A 22,374-nucleotide genomic window follows, 5' to 3' on the forward strand; every position below is an offset into this window, starting at 1 on the left:
CTCTGCACCCACCGCGTCAGGGCAAGCACCGCGGTTTTATGTCCACTGTGTCTTGTATGGATCTTCGTATATTCCAAAATGCCAGTCCTTCCCCCAGGCCCCCCGCCGAGCTGAAACCTGAACCTCGTATCCCCTCCCTCAATTCAGCACCATCTACTCTCCCAGGGATTTTTTTTTTTTTTTTTTTTTAACTCAAACCCTCCTTCTTCCCTTGACCCGTTTGGCCTGGCCAAGAGATGCACCTTCACTTTCTTTAGGAAAGTGGAGTTGTGTGGACAGCAGGGCAAGTTCAACACGCTTCGAGTTTCAAGAACGGGTTCAGCGTTATTCATATTTGACATTGTAATTTGGCAAAGGCAAGACCCCTGATTTGATTTTCGGAGTACAACTACAACAGACATGATTTATTATTGCATACCGCTTCGCTATATGGGCACTGACTGCTTTTTCTTTTCTCCTTTCATAACAGTGACTTCTTGACATCCATTTGTTTGATGCTAATATGGTGGTGTTCTACCTGAAACAAAATGACTTAGTAGTAATGAAATACTGGGCGAAGGAATGAGGAGCCTTTGGCTCGATAACTCTTATGGGAACCAAGCACCGGGTCAGCAGGGTTGTTTGTTACAGTCTCGTCTGTGGATTACGGATTAAACTGCGGGTATTAGACAACTTTTATGTGTTCGACCGGTCAATGGGCAGCGCAGTGCGTTGTGCTCACAGTACAGTCCAACTTTCTCGGATGTTGCTGTGTTTGGACAGAGACAATTAACAGGAAGTTGTGATGAACAGTAAAGCCTTCAGCGAAACCCAATTATGAGAAGGTTTGCCCACATATTTAGTGTGCATTTCGGTTCATGCATCCATGGGTTGATTGATTCCAAATATCATTTTAATCAATTATGTATTGTTTGGATTACCACCACATCATCTTGACTGTTAAAGCAGTACATTTATGCCCCTGTTGTCTTTTGTGAAGCTGCACGGTGATGAAACGTCCACGTGATCGTGATCACGAAGCGCTCTGTTAGGTTGGGCCAGGTGAGGAAGCTTGAAAGCAGGTCTTTGTCAGGCAGAGAGGCACTGTAATTCCAGGGTTGTGACCTTCTGGCGAGCCGCCGTCATTCCACATGCAGCAAAGAAAGATTTGGACTGGACCGGCCATCTTCACACCAGTCAATCAGTTTTACAGTATAGTCTGGTTTACGGGTTACAAAACGACAACAGCTAACGTGTTTTAGCTACACAACTAATGATAATGAGGTGCGGACCAGAGAAACATTTCAGGAGTTGAAACAGCTTTTTTATCAGCTGAATCAGTAGTCATTGTCCTTTCACCAATTGAAGGAGGGAAACATTGACACTATCAGATCGTTAGCTGTGTCATGTACGAAAAAAAATAAAATAAAGTCGGTTTGATTCTCAGTGCACCTTAATATAGACTAAGCAGTCCACTCAAAGAGGATCCACTTGGTGCAGTCTTGATGCAGCGCTCGGAATCAGCAACAGCCACAATGCTAAGTCCTAATCACGTGCAACCTAAAGAGTAAGCTAAATATTAATAATGCGCCATTATTATTATCTTTTTTTAATTGAATCTCTCCACATCCCTTTTCTGTGCTGCTCTGACTGTACACTGCCTTCTGCCATCCCCCAGCATGCACAATAGGCCTCTGTGTGCACGGCGGCCCGCGGAATGCTGCGAGATGGCAAGGCGGTGGGATAGCTGCATGGTGAGGATGGGGGTTGGTGGGCGAGGAAGGGTGTGGAAGCGCGGTGGATGAAGAAGGGAGGGGGGCCTACTTTGGAGGTAGGGGAAGAGATGGCGGAGCTGGCTGGAGGGTGGTGATGGTGATGTGGTGGTGGGGGGGGTGATCTTTCTCGACTGTACTGCTGCACACAGGCTCCAGGGGTCTACAGGGTGTCTAGGTTTCGCTATAATGGCCACAGAGGAATGAGGTGTTGCGGATTGGTGCATGGGGGTGTATCACTATAAAAGTGACCAATGGATTATCATGTCAAGCCAATCTTAAAAAAAAAAAAGAAATTATAATAATAGTAAGTTATACTTTTAACAGAACAGCTGTACAAATGAAAATACAAATACTTTTTAATTAAGCATTTTTTCACTGAACATTATGCCACTGATGTCCAAGGTAGTTAGTTAGTTAGTGCTTTTAAAGAGTTCACAAATTTATTGAATTTACTATTTTTGAAATGTGGCAGTATGAATTATTGAATGATTTTCTTATTGTTTATATCTAGTCTATGCTTTATGTTTCCTGCTAAGGGAGTACGAATATGAATTAGCTGTATGCTAACTTTAGCACATTTGCGCAGATATTTTACCAGTGTTTATCAATGTGCATTGTCCCTTTCAATAAACAATCAAATGGAAAAATCTTAAATAGCAGCCAGTAAGTGTAGTGCCATTCCGGGGTTTGGCCTACTGGTTATGTTTTTTTTTCCTCTGCCCACAGTCTACTTTGGTTAATTGGTGGGAGTCTCCTAGCCGCACCTGCCCACAATCAACTAGCTGCACCTGGTGGTCATCGGGCTAGGTTGGTATTTAGGTGCGGCTCCAGAGTGTTGTTATGCTTGCTGTTAGCATACATAGTGTTGTTACTGTGTGAGTGCTTTTCAGGGGTATTCAAAGAGGAAATCAACCGAAACATATTTTTTTCAAGAATATGTTTCCAGCAGGCCCATTAGTTGAAACACAGCATTCTGGTTAATGTTGTGTTTGTGGAATATGAGTTAAGCACCAAAATCCACCCCTTTTAGGCATCATAGGGGGCGGCCATTTCGTCACTTCTTTCTTCTGAAAATGACATCACAGTTGCTCAGTGCTCAGGTAACGACCAATCACGGCTCAGCTTCAGAAAGCAGGTCAGTCGTTACCTGAACACTGAGCAACTGTGATGTCATTTTCAGTATAGTATACTGAAAGTATAAGTCAGTATAGGATAAGGTGCCCAAATTCCGTATGTAGTGTGATAGTGATTGTTGTACAGTACAACCCGTATTGTGCCAACAGAATGTCTAATCCAACAGCTACTTTGTATTTTAGCTAAATGCCCAACCTTGCCTGCGACCACAAAAGCAACTCTTCACCCAGTCCTCACTTTGCGGAGCCTGAATCAAAGCCTCAGGCCCGGTATGCTCCTTTTCCTGTGTGAGGTGTAGGGGGAAGAGGTTAAGTTTGTGCAGTCTTGGTGAGTGTAGCGAGGGGGGCTTTCTCACACAAGATGGTGGATGAAGGGACAAAGGTAGTATTCATTGGCGCAGGAATGGAAAACATTTTCACCTGAAAACAGAGAGGGTACAACTGGCTGACATAGTGCGCAGAGGCTACGGGGAGCCACAGGTACAAAAGTAGATCACCATTAGCCTAATGAGGTCCTGGACATTTGGGGAAATATGAACGTGTCTCACCCCCCAAATGACATCAGTTACCTAATGTGTGTGATTGTAGTCCCAGTGAGCACTGTGAACTCGTTTAACAATATTAGTGGGGATTATCATAGAAATTTGCGGTATATTAGAGGGAAATTGACTTCCCCCACGTTCAATTTTTTTTTGCTGTTGTAGGTTTTATTTTATTTGAGGCAACAACAACAACCATGAAGCATACATGCCTAACATGCATTGTTTAAGAAATGCCTTGAGAGCAATATTTGTCAAAGAGACCATCCAGCATCATGATGTACTTTAACATGGACTCGCTCTGTTTCACTGAACTCTGTGATTTTGAAGAGGAATGAAAAGTTCCAAATATAAATCGCCTTTTAAGAACTATTTGATTTGTGGCTTGTTTTTGGCTCACTGGACTTCTTGGAGAAGTCGGAAATCAACCCGGCATAACATTGAACCATTAAAGCAATTTTTTGGGGGGGGGGTTTAGAAATGCAAGTAAGTAGCCATCATTTTTAATCACCCTTGTCAAACCAACAAAATGTACAATTTGTACACACTCTTACACTTGATTCATATATTTCATCAATACTTTTGAACATTTTTTTAAAAGAATATAGAAATAATACAACCACACATTTTCAAGTCATTTTCATAATTGTTCCACAAATTTACACCTTTAACAGAAAGACATCTCTACTTTATGTTAGACCTTGTCTTATTTTTTTTTTGGAGGACACCAGTTCCCCTCAGATCCTAACCAATCTCTCTATTTTCAAATAACTTCTGAATACTGCGGCACCGTAAATGATTATGTACCTTATGTACCTGAAAAGTTTGACTTAATACTGTCCTGGAAGATTTTTGTTTTCTGTCTAACATCAGCCATGGATGAGAGGAACCAGTGAGGGGACATTGTGATTTAGTAGAAATGTTATAGAAGTGATTGTTTGAAAATGTAAACTTGAAGAAATAAACGTGTACCATATTGATATTTATCTATTTCCTAACGATTGTGTGAAATCGTTCATATGATCAGTGTCTTAACACAAATTAATATTATTCATTATTACCAATAACATAATGATATCATTATTAAAGTTAATTTCAGCAAATCTATTATTTCAGAAGTGTTTTTCAAACCGGTTTCACATTAATCAGTACCGAAGAAGTAGCTTTCCGTTTGAAAGCGCTTGGTGACCTCTGGACTGAATGTGAAGTGTCCTCTCAGGAAACGTGCCAAGAGAGCCGCTTGCGACTGGCCCGAGCTGACGCTTCTGGAGTGAGGGCGCCGCCTAGAGGAGGAACGTATTAATGTTCAGTAAAGTGAACTCACCATGAGGTGTCACTACAGTATCTGACAGAAGCGTCACTGTAGTACTTGCACTTGCTCAATACAGTGATAGCATTGCAAGAGCGGTGTCTTAAAATGTGCCTTCGCAAAGGCAATAATATGATTAACACTGACAGAGTTAGTATGCATTTGACAGCATGTTTATTGGTTGAAGTTTGTAGTTGTGTAAAACACTGCTCATCGTCAAGTGAGCGCCACACGTAGAGAGAGGCACGGTTGGTGGCAGCATCAAGAACGGGGGCTGTTTTGCTTAAGCCTTCCTTCAGTCTTTGACATAGTCGAGGGAGTTATGTGCTCTTCCAAATACCAGTCAGCGGGCAAAACAAAACCGTCATGCTTCCCGAGGGAGAAAAAAATAAACATTTAAAAGAAAAAGAAGAAAATGTCAGGAAAAGCCTAGAACGAGTGAGTGAATGTTGTTTTTTTGGGGGTTAATCAGAGGCATGCACTTTAAATGGTGGGAGGTGTGTGTTGAAGGGTTATAGTGGTTTTGGAGTTTTCATAAAAGGGCGTTTTAAGTTCGTTTTGACTTTCGTTTTTTTAAATATTCAAATAGTTTTGATTAGTTTTTCAAGATAATTTCTTAGTTTTAATTAGTATTTTTTTTTTGTTTCAAGAAGGCTTCATTTTAGTTTTTAGTAGTTTTATAATTAGTTTTAGTATGGAGTACCGGTATTTGTCAAGTGCGACATGAAAAAAATGGTGACTAAGTATTGTATAATGCAGTTCTCAAACAACTGACCTTCCTTCTTCTGTAGCCTCTTCTGTCCATCAATCATGAAATAAGTGAATTGAAAATGAACCCGAAAGCACATGTCTGAAATTAATTGACAAACATGAGAACGAAGCACATTTTCGCTATATTAGGTTTAGTTACTTCTATAAACGTAAAATGTAATTACAGTTAGTTTTCATTTGTAGAAAAGCATTTTCGTCTTTATTTCATTTCATTAAGAGGTTTTTTCAAATTCATTTTAGTTGTAGTTATTTCATTAGTTTTATTTGAACTATGTTAACCTTTGTGTGCTGATTCCAATTTCCAATAACATGAGTTTGAATGTGACCGGTTAATTCTGAAGTGAGCTATATCCAAATTATAGCACACCACATTGTTTTTGCAGTCGTTTTATTTTTTGTTGTTGTTTGCCCTCTCTCCAAAAGATTTGGTGTGACTGGTTGTTCCTTACACTCTAAATTGCCCCTAGGTGTGATTGTGAGTGCGGTTGTTTGTTTGTCTTTGTGTGCCCTGCGATTGGCTGGCAACCAATTCAGGGTGTCCCCCGCCTACTGCCCGAAGACAGCTGGGATAGGCTCCAGCACGTCCTTCATTTCAATTTGTGAGGAGAAGCGGTATAGATAATGGATGGATGGATGGTTGTTCCTTGATGATGTATCAGTTGCTCTGCAGTTGCTTTGGTCCTTTTATGCTTTGTCCTTTAATATGTCATATAGGCCCGATGTCTTAGTTTTATAAGCGCAAGTCACTCAGTGACACTTTTGTCAGTACGTCAAACTTTCTTTCAGTCAGGATGCAAGTTTTTCTTCCACTCAGAATTCCTCCAGTCCTGCTCTTTGTAGTAAATTTGAATTTTCATTGATAAAGACTTTTACTTTTCAACTTCCGTGCCATGTGTGCTTATGGGTCCAAATCCCGCTCGTGACAAGATTTGTTTTTCAATTGAGTTGTACAGCTTATAAGTCACATTAAATGTGGAAAAACCTTTTGAAATGATTTCTCTTGGTCTCGTTTTTATTAATTCATTTGAATAGTGGTGTATTGTATCCACTGAATTTATACTGTTTATATTCATATTGCTAATTACATGTAAATATTATTTACATGGGCGGCACGGTGGTCGACTGGTTAGCACGTCCGCCTCACAGTTCAGAGGTCGTGGGTTCGATCCCGGCTCCGGCCTCCCTGTGTGGAGTCTGCATGTTCTCCCCGTGCCTGCGTGAGTTTTCTCCAGGTATTCCGGTTTCCTCCCACATTCCAAAAACATGCATGGTAAGTTGATTGGATACTCTAAATTGCCCCTAGGTGTGATTGTGAGTGCGGATGTTTGTCTCTGTGTGCCCTGCGATTGGCTGGCAACCAATTCAGGGTGTCCCCCCGCCTACTGCCCAAAGACAGCTGGGATAGGCTCCAGCACGCCCCGCGACCCTTGTGAGGAGAAGCGGTACAGATAATGGATGGATGGATATTATTTACATGTAATTGTGGTGATCAACCTCTAAAAATGATCCTAAACATGAATGCCCCGCCTCTTTTTTTTACAATAGGAATTGTGTAAATGGAATGTTTCCTACTTTAGTCCGATATCAAACCTCACACGTGTACTTACCAGTGAATGGAACCGCAAAAATAATATTTGACCAATCATGACCATGCATGGTAGCTCAATGTATATCCAGTTCGGTCCCAGCAGCTGCTGTCGTTTATTTACCCTGGCATCTCAACCATCAAGCCGCGTGACCCCGCCCCCTTACAGCAGCATGTAGTTGAAAGAGCAGCTGCTTCTAACTGAACACCCCAGAGCGCCGGTTTCAGTTCTCCTGATCAACCACTTGAGTGAGGTGGGGGGGGCAAATCAACTATTTTGAGTTATTAAAGATTAGATTCTACTTATCATAATGCATTGTTTGAAAGCTCTGAGGACGGCCAACCCCGGTGTCTTGCAGCTATTTAAAAATGCAGGATTCACAACCAGAGTTGGAGCTGACAGCAGTGTTTTGTCCAGGACGCAGCAAGCTGTTTTTCTGCCCTGCCGGGTCACACCATCACCTCACACCCCCAGAGCCCTTCATCACCGCATCGGTCCTGATGGGGATCAAGGACATGCCAAGTAGGTCATCGCAGGCCACCACACTTACTTGTCAGTACTGTAAATGTGCATTTCCTTCTAAGCTATATCGCTCCAATAAAAGACGATTTGATACGTATCTTGATACATCAAAGTGGAACGATTCAATTCGGTTCGATTCAATTCACTCGCATATTTTAAACAAAAAAAACAATTTTCCAGTTCAAATCGTTTTTTGTTACAGTATATGTATATATATATATATATATATATATATATATACATATATGGATGAAAATGCATATACCGTATATATAAGGTAGCCCATGCTTTTCATCTTCACATTGTTCCTGGCATATAGGTCTATTTTGGTATTTTTTGTTTTGTCGTACAAGCAGTAGGATGATGGCCGGTATGGAGGACCTACTTTTCTACACCATTACAGACGGCAGAGAGATGATCCCCATGTCGCAGTTCATATCAGTGAGTCAACAGCACCCTCATCTTGCCTGTGTCACATCGGTTTGACTTTCTGTATTCTGTTTATGTACACAAGCACGTCTCCCTCCTGCCACTTGTGTTTTCAAAACACACCTCTGACATTCGGTGTAGCAAACTTGAGGGGACATTTAAGAGCTCAGTGCAAAAATTGCGCCTTCAGTTGAATGAAAAATCATATAAGACGTTCGCATGTAGTTAGTGGCTGTGACCCACATTTTCTGTTTTAATGGCAACAAAGTAATACACAATTTAAACAGCCATGCTCGATAGTTCTTAACTGTAGAGTTACTGTACCCGCTTGTTTTCCTGTCAACTCACTATAAAGGTATTGTTTCTTTGAACCATTGGATTCATGACCTTAGATCAGGATACAAACATTTGTAGAAGTCTGATTATGCAATCAACCGGTCACATTATTTTTGGGATGTGCCCGGTTCGACCTTACGACTGATGTTTTTGTGACTCCACTGGTCACGTTACATGAAGACATCTGGTGAACTCTGTGTCTATGGTAACTTTGTTCCTTAATGGAACATATTGTATACCTCGGAGAAGTGACCCTTGTGTACACAGGGCTCTTGTTAGTGCTCTTCGGATGACTGGATGTGTTTGTAGAATTGACTCAGGTAGAAATTGTTAGTAGAACTAGATGGCATCATGGAGCACAGCAAACCATTGGCATCAGTGTTTGCATAGTCAGACGTGTTTGTTCTTGTCCCTTTCAATCTGTTGCGGCCTAAATGTTTACACAGTAGTCTAGTAAACTCTGTGTGCTGTGCAAGCGTATGGAACGTTTGCTTGTCTGTAAATTATTATACATTACATTTTACAGAGGTATGAAGTGTGTTTGTACATATGGGTCTTTTATTGATGATGTAATGCTTCCCTCTCAGTGATGGTGTAATAATGAGTGCTTTTTGATGTTCTCTACAAGTGCCCTGTGATTGACTGGCGACCAGTCTTGGGTGTAATCTGCCTTTTGCCCGAGGCTCCAGCACCCCTACATCCTTTAATATGCATGAAGAGGTCATGGACTTTTTGACACCAAGCCAAAATGACTTGTGACCTTTGCTCATAAACAGACCAATCATGGCTTAAAAGGCCCTGATACACCAAACCGACGTCGGAGGTCGCGAAGCGTCGTGCCATCTTTAAGCGGCGTCTGTTTGGTGTAGTGGCCGCCGTCGTAGTGTCGTAACCCGTCCGTAAGCGTCTTGGGGGCGTTTACGTATGTTGAATCGGCGTCGCCAGCCGTGACATTTGGTCACTCTGATTGGCTGTGAGCTGGCAAATCACAAAAATAATCACATTTTTTATGTAACATCAAATTTGTTTTGTGACATGGCGAATTCTGATGCATCCTTGCATTTAAATAAACAGTAGAAAAGAAATTCTATTTTTACAACTGCCAATTCCTACTACCAAGTCATTTTTCTTCACCTACCACTCAAATGCTTTGCACCAGAAGCGATAGCTAACAAACGATCATAACCTTCTTTTTTTTGTATTCAACAAGACGACCCCACTATTTTGTCTGTACAGGCTTTGAGAAAAACAGGTCTGTGGACTTCTGACCCTCGGTTACGTGACTGCATGCGTCAGATTCGCCAATTCTCACTCGACTCACTGGGGCCAGTCATGATGGACAAAACGCTCTTCAGAAGGTATTCAAAGCTTCTCGCGTGTGCTGCAATGCGCTCACGTGCTCCCAGTGAGACTCGAAACTCAATGTACCCACACTGCTCCTATCGCTGCAGCTGCTGCCTTATTTGAACCTGCCAATCATTCAGAATACAAGTGTGGGGAGGAAATACGAAATTTGAAAGTATGAGTGAAGCCGAAATTCTGAAACCGCTTTGCCGCTTGTGCTATTTGAGTAGCAGAGACTGACAGATTGGCAGGCGTTTTAGAGGCGACATCTGTCACCAGACACTTTTCACGTGCATACATGCAAGCTAAGAGCAACAGCAGGAAGGACGATTGTGCTCGAGGCCTGGGAAAGGCAGAGCTCCGTTACATAACAAAGCTCGTCAGTTTCCTAACATATGGAAAGGCGTGTTTATGTACACATTTGATGTTTTCTTTTTTTTTTTTCCTTTATTATAAATATTCTGAGAGTGACAGAGAGAGCGAGAGAGAGGGATTAATTTTTTTTTTCCCTCCAGAAAATGGCCCACATGAATAATGCAAACCCTCTCTACTTCATGTTCTGGTGTCCCTAAATTCACACTAGAATCTCATTGGATTAGGGATGGCAGCAGATTTTAATCTTTTTTGGCTGAGAATGCCAGATGTCCCTTGGAGTAGATATTAGAGATGATGGGAGACAAACCTTCATAACAGTGGTTAGCAGCAAATTTAATCAGAGATGGCTTTGTGTTTCCCTTAAACGCATTTTGATGCTGATTTAAAAAATATCTTTACGTTTTTTCCAGCACATCAGGTGCAGGTTTTATTTGATGTTTTTACATTTGACCTGTAAAACTTGCGCAATACAGATTTTACCAAGTGTTGTAATTTATAGCAATGACATTTCCGAAAAAAAATTTCCCCTGTTGCTGAACCTAACCCTTAAAGCGGAAATCAACCCAAACACATTTTTTTCAAGAATATGTTCCCAGCAGGCCCACTAGTTGAAACACGGCATTCTGATTAATATTGTGTTTGTGGAATATGAGTCAAGCAGCAAAATCCACCCGTTTTTGACCATCTCAGGGGTCAGCCATTTCATCATTTCTGTCGACTGAAAATGACATTTTCAAACTGCTCAGGGCTCAGGTAACGACCAATCACAGTTCAACTGTTTCCTGAAACGGAGCCATGATTGGTCGTTATCTGAGCCCTGAGCAACTGTAATGTTATTTTCAGTTGACAAAAGTGACAAAATGGCCGCCCCCAGAGATGGCTAAAAACAAGTGGATTAACTCTTATTCCACAAACACAGTACTTAGCAGAATGCCTTGTTTCAACTAGTGGGCTTGCGTAGAACAGATTCTTGAAAAAAAATATCTTTGGGTTGACTTCCTCTTTAATTCATAAATATTACTAAATATCACCATAGTACATATTATATTATTATTATTATCAGTGCTAGAGAAAAAATGCTTGCATCTCTGATAAAAACAAAAATTGATCCATGTAATTGATTTTTTTTTCTAAATGTTTTTATTTCTTCCCACTTGATCATGCTCCTGCAGGTGTGTTGGTAACAACATCTTGCTGCTGACTAAGGCTTTCCGAAAAATGTTCATCATCCCAGACTTCCAAGTGTTCACTCAGAAGATCAATGAACTGTATAAAAGTGCACAACAGCAAGATGGAGGACGAGTAAGTCAAACACGGGCCTGTTTCATTATGCACTGTCGTATTTCCAACATTGGTACCTTGACCAGGGCTGTGCAAAGAGTTTGGAATGTAGCATTGGACACGTAACAGAATCGTTCCTGCCTTTGTGCAGGTAGCTGATTACATTCCCCAACTTGCAAAATTCAGCCCTGACCTTTGGGGAGCGTCTCTGTGCACCATTGATGGACAAAGGTAAGCATCTTCTTGTAAAAAAAAAAAAACGTTGTGACGTCATTCAGCATCGGCGCCATCTCATTTCGTCCATGTTTCTCCATTCGTCTGTCCGTGCCCGTGCAGGCACTCAATCGGTGACACCAAGGTTCCCTTCTGTCTACAGTCGTGCGTCAAGGCGCTGGAGTACGCCATCGCTGTGCACGAACTGGGCAGCAGACACGTCCACCAGTTTGTGGGAAAAGAGCCCAGTGGATTCAGGTTCGACAAACTGTCGCTGAATGAGGAGGGTAAGCGAGATTTTGCGCCATTGTCTTCTTTCTTGGTTGAAAAACAAGCCACATAAGATACAGTGTGAACACACACAAACAAAATACTGGACCAAACAGTTCAAACCAAAAATATCCAACCAGGTTGTAGAACTTTTTGGTTGCCAGATCCTGAGCTATTACATCACATCCGAGGAATGCTTCCAATAAGTGATTGTGAGGTCTATCTTTGAGTCTCGGCAGTTCGTTCATGCCACACTCTCAATCCTTGTGCAGATAAACCACACAATCCCATGGTGAATGCCGGAGCTATCGTCATCAGTTCTTTGATAAAGGTAAACACTGCATGCCCGTCACCAATGTCCGAAGATTTTCATTTAAGAAACTACACGCTGCTTTTAACTTCGGGAATGTGCAGTAATGCGCATACTGTAGTATTAAATGGTTGGATAAATACATTTCTTAAGTTGAGGTGAATAATACCAATGCAGTCGATTGATTCGCTGTGGCGACCCCTGAAGGGAAAAGCCGAAAGGTAAACAACAAGTCATTAAAAGAGTTTCATAGAAAGTTACGCTTTTTTTCATAATGAATGCATGTGTGTTCTTTTTGCTTTTTGTTTGTTTTTCCTGTGCGATAGGACGGTTTGTTTTCCGCAAAATATTTCATAAGTGATCCTAATAAAAATGTGCCTGACCCGATATCCTAGTTGTGCATATCAAACTGATTTCTCAATCAAAAAATGTCAGCAAATGCATGTTATTTGTGTTTGTATTAGCAAAGAGCTATCCAACACCCAACAATCTCTTCAAAGTAGTTAACTGTCGTTCGGTGCAGACGCTGGACTTTGACTTGATGGACGTCAAACTTGTCTGTGGACACAGACAAACATGGCGTGCATACGTGGTCCACACGTTTGAATTTGGCTGTACTTTCACAGCTGATTGAAGTAAACCTTGGGTCACTTGTGAGGGAGGGGCTGTGTGGGAGAGAGAAGGGGTGTGAGTCTTCCAGCCAATCAGAGCATCAGAGGTAGTGAGATAGATAGATAGATAGATAGATAGATAGATAGATAGATAGATAGATAGATAGATAGATAAATACTCTATGTGTGTGTGTATATATATATATATATACAGCATATAACTAATGATTATTTTGAATCTAATCACTGTGTAACTTCAAGGGTAGTTAAACTGCTCTGATACAAGTTCGAACTGTTGTCCCAGGCAGGTTTATTTTCGTTCCAACAAATTGTGACATCATGTGACCAGTCAAAGTACTCAAACACTGCCATCTGTAGGGCTGCTCGACATCCTTGTTTCAACAGGAACGTTTTCACGTTTGCCTCCTTTTTTGACAGCCTGACTTAAAAAAAGCAGAGAGGTTCGACTATGTGAGTAAAGCCTTTGTTTTTTGTTTTGTTTTTTTAATTGCATGCGCTGTTTATACGGCATAGGTTTGTTCCCATAATGGCATCTCCTCACATTTGTTTGCAGGTAATGGACTTTTTGAAGCGTGTAGCGGGAACCGAGTATGTCGGCTTCAGCAATGCAACGTGGGTACACCTGCAACCAATATTTTGTTATTTCTTTGACTCTATTCATAGCTTTCATGTGCTCACAGGTTCCAGTCAGAAAGGGAAACAGGCGATAGGAATTATGCAATTGGTTATTACCTCAAGGAAAAAAAGGTAACGTTTGTTGTGTGGGTTTTGTTTTTGACTGAAGTACTCATGTCTTGAATAAACGATAAGTCTGATGTGACAATGTTGTACTTGCAGTGCTTCCCTGAGAACGCTGACATGATTGATAACCTTGACTTCTACTTCCAGGTGAGGAGCTGTCCGACCCATGTCGTGATTGTCGGCATATTAAATCAAGAAATATATTGCTTTTGAGGATCTGGTCAATGGACGAATACATGTTGTAAACGGTGCCTAACATTTACTCTCCGGTCACACATTTGAATCGATTTCTAAACATTTCATGCTTATGTTTGTAAAGTGCTTTGTTACAGCTCTAGCTGTTATGAAACAGCTATATAAATACAATTGTATTGTATTGTATCATTGTATTTTATCGCATGACAAATCAATCCATGTCGAGTCCTCAGCAAGTGAGTTCTTTCCATCCCAGCTGTGCGCCATCGAAATGACGTGCGAGTCGGGCAGCGTCATGGCGGCCACGCTGGCCAATGGAGGCATTTGCCCAATGACCGGCGAGCGCGTGCTGAGCACAGAGGCCGTTCGCAACACGCTGAGTCTCATGCATTCCTGCGGGATGTACGACTTCTCCGGAGAGTTCGCCTTCCATGTGAGTCACTCTTTCAAATGCCTCACCTACTTGAGTTGTTTTCTCCGATTGATTGGTTTGATTTATCTTTCCAGGTGGGCTTGCCGGCCAAATCCGGGGTTTCTGGTGCCGTGCTCCTGGTGGTCCCCAATGTCATGGGCATGGTGTGTTGGTCTCCCGCTTTGGATCGCCTCGGGAACAGCGTGCGCGGCATTCACTTCTGCCAGGTACGTCGCAGTTTTATCAAACGGCCTCGAGTGCGTGATTCATTTGAACGTTTGATTCGCCAGGAGCTGGTGTCTCATTTCAACTTCCACAATTACGACAACCTGAGACACTTCACCAAGAAGCACGACCCCAGGAGAAGCTTGGATGACGAGCCGGTGCGTTCAGAGTTGCATCCGGTCTGGAAATCCAAACATCGTCATCATATTTACCTCTCCATCCTTTAGAACAAGGCGGTTGTAAACTTGATGTTTGCGGCCTACAGCGGCGACGTCTCTTCTCTGAGGAGGTATCAGAAGGCTTCTTGATGCGACAAATAACACCACTTTTTTTTGTGATTCAAAAGGAATGCATTATATGATATTTGCTAACAAAGTACACGTCAGATGTGTCACTACAGGCCAAGGCTATAATTGTTTGGGAATTATCTTTATGGTTAGTTTTTATTTTGTTTATTTTAATTTTAAAGTTAGTTTTAATCAGTTTTGGGGCGGGGTTTGTTCATTTTTAGTAGTTTCAATTTTTCTCGAAAATGCTTCATTCTAGATGACTTTTTATGAGCTTTAGCATTAGTTATTAGTGTTAGTTTTTTGTTTTATTTAATGTTGTGTAATTCTTGGGTGCAAGCTGGAAACCTCGCAGTAAGTAGTGTGTAGTAAAAAAATCAACACAAATATTATAAAAACAACCATCCACAAATCAAATACAGGTATTGTATAACAGTCCACAGACTTTGAAGTACAGTACAACAGGTAAAGTGCATAATACGGCTTCCAAAGTTAGATTAGGATGGCCTCGCTTTCCGTCCCGTGTTTGCCAAATTACAATTACTATTAAATATTAATATTTAAAGTGAATATTAAAGCAGCACTGGGCAAGAATTCAACCTCAATACATTTTTTTCACAACTCTTTTGATGAAACATTGACTTACAAGTAGTTGAATGGGACTTATGTCATGCCCGGGGGGCCTGTATCGTTTTTACTGGCACTAAGCAACTTTGAGGAGGATGGGCGCAACTCTGACACACAAAAGAATACAAATGTGGTTGACAATTGTCAAAACACTACCGCTTTTGTCCACATGGCACCGCCATAATCAACAAAAACTGACATGACACAGTGTTGCATTTCGGGCTGAGTTATGGGACAAAAGCAAGGAAGCCATTCCAAACACGCAACTAGCAAGCATGGCTGTCACCTCGGAACAACAACATCTGGTGGCGCTTTTTTATTGGCTGCCGCAGGAATATGTTGCTTTTAGGTGACACAATTTATAGGACCACAACGCCCATGTGACTGTTCGACATTTACAATCAACTCCAAAGGCTTGTATCATTGCCAAAGATGAAAACGAAGGACACGTTTGCTATATAGTTAGTTAGAGGTTGTTTTGGAAAATTTTATTACAGATTGTTTTGTTTTGTTTTTTAAAAGAATTTTCGTTTTTATTTTATTTCGTTAACAATTTTTTTTTATTTTTTCCAAGTTGATTATTTTATCACTTTTTATGAACTAAAAGTTTTTATTAGCAAACAAACTCAGCGTTAGTGTCTCATCTCTTCTTGACTTCCAGGTTCGCTCTTTCCACTTTGGAAATGGACCAGCGAGACTACGACTCTCGTACAGCTCTCCACATCGCCGCCGCAGAAGGTGCCTCACTTTTAGGCCATCCATGCATTTTGCAATCCTACTTGCCCTCATTCAGGTCAAGTGTAACTGGAGCCTTTTTCCATTTGAAACTTGGGCGTGAGGCAGGCTTTGTTGGGTTTTTTTTGTGTGTGTTTTTGGCCAAGATATTATCACACACTTTGTCATTTAGGTCATGTCGAAGCTGTGATCTTCCTAACTGAAGAATGCAAAGTGAATCCTTACATCAAAGACAGGTAAACTGTACAATTTACAATGTATACTAATTAGTGGGATATCGAATGGAAGAGATACAAATAAAATGCTTGTGTGGAAGTACAGTATAACAGTCCATTCACTGGCTTGGTGTTCATTGTCAGATGGGGGAACACTCCCCTGGATGACGCCAGGCAGTTTGACCATCACGTCATCGCCACCATTCTGCAGCAGTACCAGCTTGCGTTCACTGACGGCGAGTCATCGAGCTTCAAGGAGGAGCAGAAGACCACCATGGACACGCTGACGGGCGTCAACTGAAGGATCAAATGTGAAGTCGAGCGCTTGAAAGGAAACAGGGTGACTCAGACAAGTGTTGAATGTAGGGTTTTAGATGTAGTTCAGGCGATTAATGCACATTCACCTGTCACAATATTAGGTACGCTTGCGAAGTCGAGTGAGACACAATAAAAGATCCGCGGCAGCACGGTGAAGTCGTGGTTCGCGTCAGGAGATTCGGGTTCCGGAATGTGTTGGGACGTCTCTCGCAGGGCATATTCATGTTCTCAAAGTGTTTTCTGCATCAATGCTTCTTTTTAGTTTGAATTGAACACTTGATTGTGCATGGGAATGGTTATACAGTCTCCAAAAGTATTGGAACGGCGAGGTGATTAAAAGATGACTAAATTTCCAGACAAAATGGTTTTATAGACCTCAAGCTTCTACCATCGTGAGTTATACCGTCAATAAAGACTAGTGAGGCCGTTCCAGAAGCAGCCGTTGCAAGCCCAAGCCGTGACATGACCCCCGCCATGCTTCACAGATGAGTTGGTGTGTTTTGGATCATAAGGAGATCCTTTCTTTCGCCATACTTTGGCTTTTCCATCACTTTGACAGAAGTTCATCTTGGTCTCATCAGCCCATAAAACTTTGTTCCAAAACTTTTGTGGCTCATCTCCGTACTTAGTTGCAAACTCAAGGTGGCCTTCTAAATCTTGTTGCCGATGAGTGTTTTGCATCTTGTGGTATGGGCTGGATATTTCTTCTCTCGAAGTCTTCTTCCAACAGTGATTCTTTCACCCTTGTCCTGTGGATGTTGGCACTGATGTCACTGACTGTTGTGTTTGGGTGCTTCTTCACTCTCTCACAATGTTCCGTCATCAACTGCTGTTGATACCCTTGGTCGGCCATTTTTATGTCTGTTGCTCAGTACACCAGTAGCTTCTTGAATCTTTCTTTTTCGGGACATTCCAAATTGTTGTATTGGCTATGGCCAATGTTAGTGGAATAGCTATGATCCATTTTCCTTCTTTTCTCTCAGCTTCAAAATATTTTGCTACAGCTGTCTGGTCTTCATGTTTGCTTAACAGCAAATGCAGGTGAAACACAAAGTCCTGGGTTGTTTAACAAATATAGATGTAAATACCATGAAAAAAAAAGTTTCTGAACTTTTGTCTCATAGTCGATCTTTTGATCCAAACCCCAAATGTCTTCAGTATACAAAAAACAGAGAGATTAAACTTGCCGCTCCAATACTGGAGGGGACTGTATGTGCCCTGATTGGCTTGGCTCCAGCTCCACAATAAGGACTTAGAGGTGTAGAAAATTGTCCTTAGTTTGTAGGACTTAACAAAATGTTTGTTGTGCTGTAAAAATATACTTTATATTTAGATGACTATTCAGTGACACGACAATCAAATATAATGCAACAGTGATACATCACTGCAAACTCCAATGAAAGTATTGTTCAATTAATAACTGAAAGGGACTTATCTTTTATTGAGTGCCAGTATTTTTGATGCATCCTTTCATTGGATTTCACAAAACTGTGCAGGTGTGCCTTTTGTGTTCATTGAGTGTATATACAGTACTCACTAATGCTATGCCACTTACGTTTCTTTATAACATTGCACAATATTTTATGGCACTGTACTGTGGAGGGATATTTAATTCTATTTGTGGTATAATATGTAAGACTTGTAGTAGTTGAGCATATTTCAATGGTAAAACTAAATCAATTCCTATCATGCAGTTTTGATTTTGTCCTTGATTTAAACTGTACGCATGTTTCTGAAACAGATGTGAATCTCAACTGAAGTTGACTAAAACACTTGTGATTTTTCATAACTGCTATTATGTCACATAAATAATATAGTCAATTAGAAATAAAAAACATTCATAGTGATAAATTATTTTTCATTGCAAATGTGGTGCATTATTTAGGACCAGGTTCTTTTATGCCCCTGTTGTTACTATAAACATTTTTAATAGCTTAGATCAGTCAGGGTGAGTTTCATGTGAGTGTGGCAGAAGACAAAATCCTCTGTGTTGTTCTGTTGTTTAAAATTGTCATCATGATGTGAGGCCAATTGAAGCAATGTTCTTTTAATAAACAATATACAGTATTAACATGAGCATGTGGGTAGCACCAGAAAAGTTGATCAACGCAGGGCGTACCGTGCAAGCCAACATTAACAACACTCGTCAAAATCAACATGCAGATGTTCAGACAAGTCCCCAATGATTCATTTGTATATACGGCTATATGGGACTACCGTATTACAGCGAGAGCTGCAAGATTTCAGAAAAAGATGTGAACTTTCCATGGGAATTCACAAAACTGGAGTTGCCTCTTGATGGGAGACTTAAATACTGTTGTGAAGTGAAATCCTGACTAACAAACATATTTCATGCAAGTACAGTAATACCTTGACCTACAAGTGCCCCAAGTTTTGAATTTTGGGACTTGCAAGCATTTGCTTGGTCTTTGTTTTTGTATTATGCGGTCAGCCAAAGCTTGAAGGAGCAACTCCTGACCCGCCAATTGAGTGAAGTGAAAAGGAAAACGGAGCAATTAAGGCAATATAATGCCCTCGCATGTCGGCAAGGTGAGCAATCTAGTTTGCATGCATATCTGCTTACAATAAAACAGCTATCCATTAAGACTAGTGATGGACAAATGAAGCTTCATGAAGCTCTTGTGATCATTTTTGACTCCTCTAGATGGCACTCTTGGTTTAAAGATGCAGAGGAAATGTTATACGTTTCTATTGCACTAGCTTTTCTCTTTAAACCAAGAGCACCATATAGCTGAGTGAAAAAAATATCACAAGTGCTTCACGAAGCGTCATTTTCCCATCACTACTTGAGACCCTCTGGCTCAGTCAGACCCGAGTGCGTGACCAGCTCCCCATCCCAAAGTCCAAACGCAGGGCAGAGGGGAGACTTGAAGTGCCCCCGAATGGCGTGAACGATCCTTGGTTTCTCAACGTCGACTAGCCCCAGAAGGCCCGCTTCAAAGTCCAGCAGGATGCCCACGCGGTCCGCCTTGCCCACCAGAGTGACGGGAACGATCTTATTGTTGGTCATGGCGAACCACTTGCGCTGAGCGTAGCCGAACACCCACGAGGAGCCGCTGGTACCCACGCAGTCATCGCGGGACATCAGCGCTTCAGCCACGCCCACGCGAAACTGCTGCGACTTTTTGACCGTCACCTCCCAATAGTGGCGACCGCCGGTGATCTTCTCGTCGCCAAACACCACCGCCCAGTCTCGGAAACGCTCGGGGTTGTCCTGCGCGTGGCTGGGGTCGAGACCCAGCATGCGGTAAATGACGCCCGTGTCCTTCTTGAAGAGGTCCAGACTGCTGTGAGCCGTCCTCTCGTCAAGGCGGAACTGCAGATCTGCACGCAAACGTAGGGCAATTGAAAATGAAAAAGAATGAAATAGTTTTAAATGAAACACACCAAAAATTAGAAACAACTGATTTTGTAGATTTTCAGCCCAAATAAAAAAAGCATATCCGCTTAGCAAAAATCATTAAGACACTCTATTTGCTTTCGTGGCCCATAGCAAACAATGAGACTGGCCTCTGTAGGCATAAAGTTTAACACTTATGACCTGATAATGATCCATGGTATGATGGATCGTGGCTCAGATTGACTGACAGATAACAAGCTAACGTAACTTTACTGATGCGGGTGCTTGACCTAAATCGCTGACTGGAGATGATGTGTACGAGCGAAAAACAAATGAAAGTTGATTAAAAACAACATTCAAATTTGAATAAAGAAATAAAACGGTATTGGGAATTTTGAGTATAAAATTATTTCGTGAATTATGTCGATTTAATCGATCAATAACTTATAAAAATTATGTGTCGATGTGTGGCCAGCATCGATACCCTATACACTAATCCGGCACTGATCAATGTAGCTGGATCGCGGGGTAGACATATCGATATACACACCCCTAATAAATACGTATCACAACATATATCACTATGATACATATTACTGTTATTTACCGATGTGCTACGAAAATAGCGAGGTCATATTCATAAAAAGAACAAAAAAATCACTTGGCAAAGTTTACTTGTATATCTGATGAAAAAACTATTTGTTTTGCATTCAGATTTTTTTTGTCGTCTTTGTACTAGAACGACTAATTTGTTTTCTCAGTTTGAGTACTAAACAATGACGGAGAGTATCCATAGCTCACATACGACATGTTGAATCAGAATAAATCATTATTAACACGTCAGGCTGATATCGATGCTAGTTTAAAAGTTCATGTAAAAACTTTCCAAACTTATCCAACGAGCTAAAACAGCCTCCTACGGCTTCCGTCGCGTTGCTGGTATTAAAACATGAGCGCATCCTGACCTCTGAGGGCTTCGAATTACAAGCTAACGTGCTTTTCTTGAAACTTTGACACCGCGCTCACTTACTGTTCCCAGTCGACGTGATGAATTGTCTCTCCGCCGGCCAGAGAACACGTTCTATTCTGTGCCTCGCCGACAACACGCTGACAGTTCGTCCGGCCAGGCGACACACACGAATAACACTATGAGGTGACGCCATGTTTCCTTGCTCACGTGCTGCCTTCCCTTCCGCTTGTCTCGCGTCACCAAACCAAATCAAACCGACGTTATCGCCCCCTGCAGGCAAATAGCAGAACAGTCGGCAGCACCATGGATAGCTACCATGCAAAAACTGAGGCATCAATTTGGCAGTCAGGAAAGTCCCAAACATGATAAGAACGGAAACTGTAGGGAAGTGGGCTAAATTAAATCCATATGTTTATTATTGAAACCCATGAAAACGCCTTTTTAAATTATTTGTTTTTTACCGGACTCAGTCATTCAATTTGTGTAAAATCTCATTCTAGACTCAATAATTATTATTATTACTATCCATCCATCCATTATCTATACCGCTCGTCCTCACAAGGGTCGCGGGGCGTGCTGGAGCCTATCCCAGCTGTCTTCGAGCAGTAGGCGGGGGACACCCTGAATTGGTTGCCAGCCAATCGCAGGGCACACAAAGACAAACATCCACACTCACAATCACACCTAGGGGCAATTTAGAGTGTCCAATCAACTTACCATGCATGTTTTTGGAATGTGGGAGGAAACCGGAGTGCCCGGAGAAAACCCACGCAGGCACGGGGAGAACATGCAAACTCCACACAGGGAGGCCGGAGCCGGGATCGAACCCACGACCTCTGAACTGTGGGTTTTAAGCGGTATAGATAATGGATGGATGGAAGGATGGATAGTTTTAATTAGGTTTTAGAGCAGTTTTGCCATTTGTCATTAGTTTTTGTTATTTCGGAAATGCTGTGTTTTAGTTCAGGTTTTAATAGTTTTAGTACTAGTATTTTTAAATATGTATTTGTCAAGTATATAATAAAATAAACTAATAATAATAAAAGAATACAATAATAATAAAATAATAACATAATGATAAAATAATAAAATAATAATAAAAAATAATAAAATAATAATAAAGAAATAATGAAAATAAAAAAAATATCCCGAACAACCGAATGTTTTCGTTTTTTTCCCCAATGTATATGTATATATAAAATCATAAATAACTGAGATATATTTTTTCTCCAAGTGAATGCAGTACACATCCGTGAGCAAAAAACTTTATGGAGTAAAATATTTCTTTTCAGACGTTTATGTGTAACCATGAACAAGCTGAGAGGGTATAGTGAAACTGAAAAGGCCCTGCAATGTTCATGTTTTACATTTTAATCTCCAGCTGAAGACAAACAATTACAGCAGTCCCACTGCTCCCACAATTGTGTTTCTATGAAGCTAAAAGTTCAATCAGAATTCAATCACAATTTGTGACTTAGTTTTAA

General features: G+C 41.3%; 2 protein-coding genes across 3 annotated transcripts; one reads left to right on the forward strand and one right to left on the reverse strand.

The window, feature by feature from the left end:
- Window positions 1-7,288: 7,288 nt before the first annotated feature.
- On the forward strand, window positions 7,289-18,635 carry gls2a (glutaminase 2a (liver, mitochondrial)). Of its 2 annotated transcripts, none has more exons than XM_086016430.1 (18): window positions 7,289-7,614; window positions 7,968-8,055; window positions 9,616-9,737; window positions 11,271-11,400; window positions 11,531-11,610; window positions 11,716-11,879; window positions 12,135-12,193; window positions 13,222-13,254; window positions 13,358-13,416; window positions 13,485-13,551; window positions 13,642-13,692; window positions 13,997-14,173; window positions 14,248-14,379; window positions 14,443-14,535; window positions 14,605-14,666; window positions 15,953-16,029; window positions 16,199-16,262; window positions 16,386-18,635. In XM_086016430.1, the coding sequence occupies exons 1-18, from the start codon at window positions 7,403-7,405 to the stop codon at window positions 16,540-16,542; spliced, it is 1,827 nt and encodes a 608-aa protein (XP_085872556.1). In that variant the 5' UTR covers window positions 7,289-7,402; the 3' UTR covers window positions 16,543-18,635. The 2 variants fall into 2 exon arrangements, with proteins under 2 accessions (XP_085872556.1, XP_085872636.1); XM_086016510.1 differs by having other exon boundaries at window positions 7,971-8,055.
- On the reverse strand, window positions 18,591-21,138 carry spryd4 (SPRY domain containing 4). The gene is made up of 2 exons (XM_086016844.1): window positions 20,951-21,138; window positions 18,591-19,904 (listed from the first exon to the last, which is right to left on the reverse strand). Exons 1-2 carry the CDS (start codon window positions 21,081-21,083, stop codon window positions 19,363-19,365), a joined length of 675 nt encoding a protein of 224 aa, XP_085872970.1. The 5' UTR covers window positions 21,084-21,138; the 3' UTR covers window positions 18,591-19,362.
- Window positions 21,139-22,374: the final 1,236 nt, after the last annotated feature.

This window comes from Filicampus tigris, chromosome 1 (assembly GCF_054856515.1).
Source record: "Filicampus tigris isolate MCC_2025a chromosome 1, RoL_Ftig_1.0, whole genome shotgun sequence".
Lineage (NCBI taxonomy): Eukaryota > Metazoa > Chordata > Actinopteri > Syngnathiformes > Syngnathidae > Filicampus > Filicampus tigris.

Excerpts from the sequence above, each read along its gene's own strand:
- spryd4 (XM_086016844.1), bottom strand. The coding sequence starts at position 21,083 with ATGGCGTCACCTCATAGTGTTATTCGTGTGTGTCGCCTGGCCGGACGA. Across the intron at positions 19,905-20,950 it reads CATCACGTCGACTGGGAACA|ATCTGCAGTTCCGCCTTGAC; the intron begins GTAAGTGAGCGC and ends GTTTGCGTGCAG.
- gls2a (XM_086016430.1), top strand. The coding sequence starts at position 7,403 with ATGCATTGTTTGAAAGCTCTGAGGACGGCCAACCCCGGTGTCTTGCAG. Across the intron at positions 11,611-11,715 it reads TGCACCATTGATGGACAAAG|GCACTCAATCGGTGACACCA; the intron begins GTAAGCATCTTC and ends GTGCCCGTGCAG. Across the intron at positions 14,380-14,442 it reads GCGGCATTCACTTCTGCCAG|GAGCTGGTGTCTCATTTCAA; the intron begins GTACGTCGCAGT and ends TTGATTCGCCAG.